We start from the raw sequence: 212 nt of genomic DNA, 5'->3' as shown, positions 1-212 counted from the left end.
CTGTTTCTTTCCCTCCCCACCATTACGGTGCCTACAAGAGCTTGCTGCCCTAGCATAGACAGAAAGTATACCTGCTCCGTTTCGCACCAGCTTGCGCTTAGAAACAGCAGAGGCTCTTTGAGGCCCCGTTAATTGTTTGGATTCAGCAACGTCGCCTTGAGGAAACCCATTCCAATTACGATGCAAGAGTGGCAGAAGAAGAGAGGAAGGTA

General features: G+C 50.0%; 1 protein-coding gene across 1 annotated transcript in view; it reads left to right on the top strand.

Annotated features, from left to right (window-relative positions):
* EMH_0045650 (uncharacterized protein) overlaps positions 1–53 on the top strand; it is a gene marked incomplete at both ends in the record, with an annotated part of 925 nt that extends 872 nt beyond the window's left edge. The window contains one exon of the mRNA XM_013496088.1: positions 3–53. Within this exon, the coding sequence (XP_013351542.1) occupies positions 3–53 (51 nt within the window). The remainder of the gene's footprint in view (positions 1–2) is intronic.
* Between the last annotated feature and the right edge of the window lie 159 nt (positions 54–212).

This window comes from Eimeria mitis, genomic scaffold (genome assembly GCF_000499745.2).
Source record: "Eimeria mitis Houghton genomic scaffold, Emh_scaff1906, whole genome shotgun sequence".
NCBI classification, from domain to species: Eukaryota; Apicomplexa; class Conoidasida; order Eucoccidiorida; family Eimeriidae; genus Eimeria; species Eimeria mitis.
This window is presented reverse-complemented; position numbering and strand designations above follow the sequence as displayed.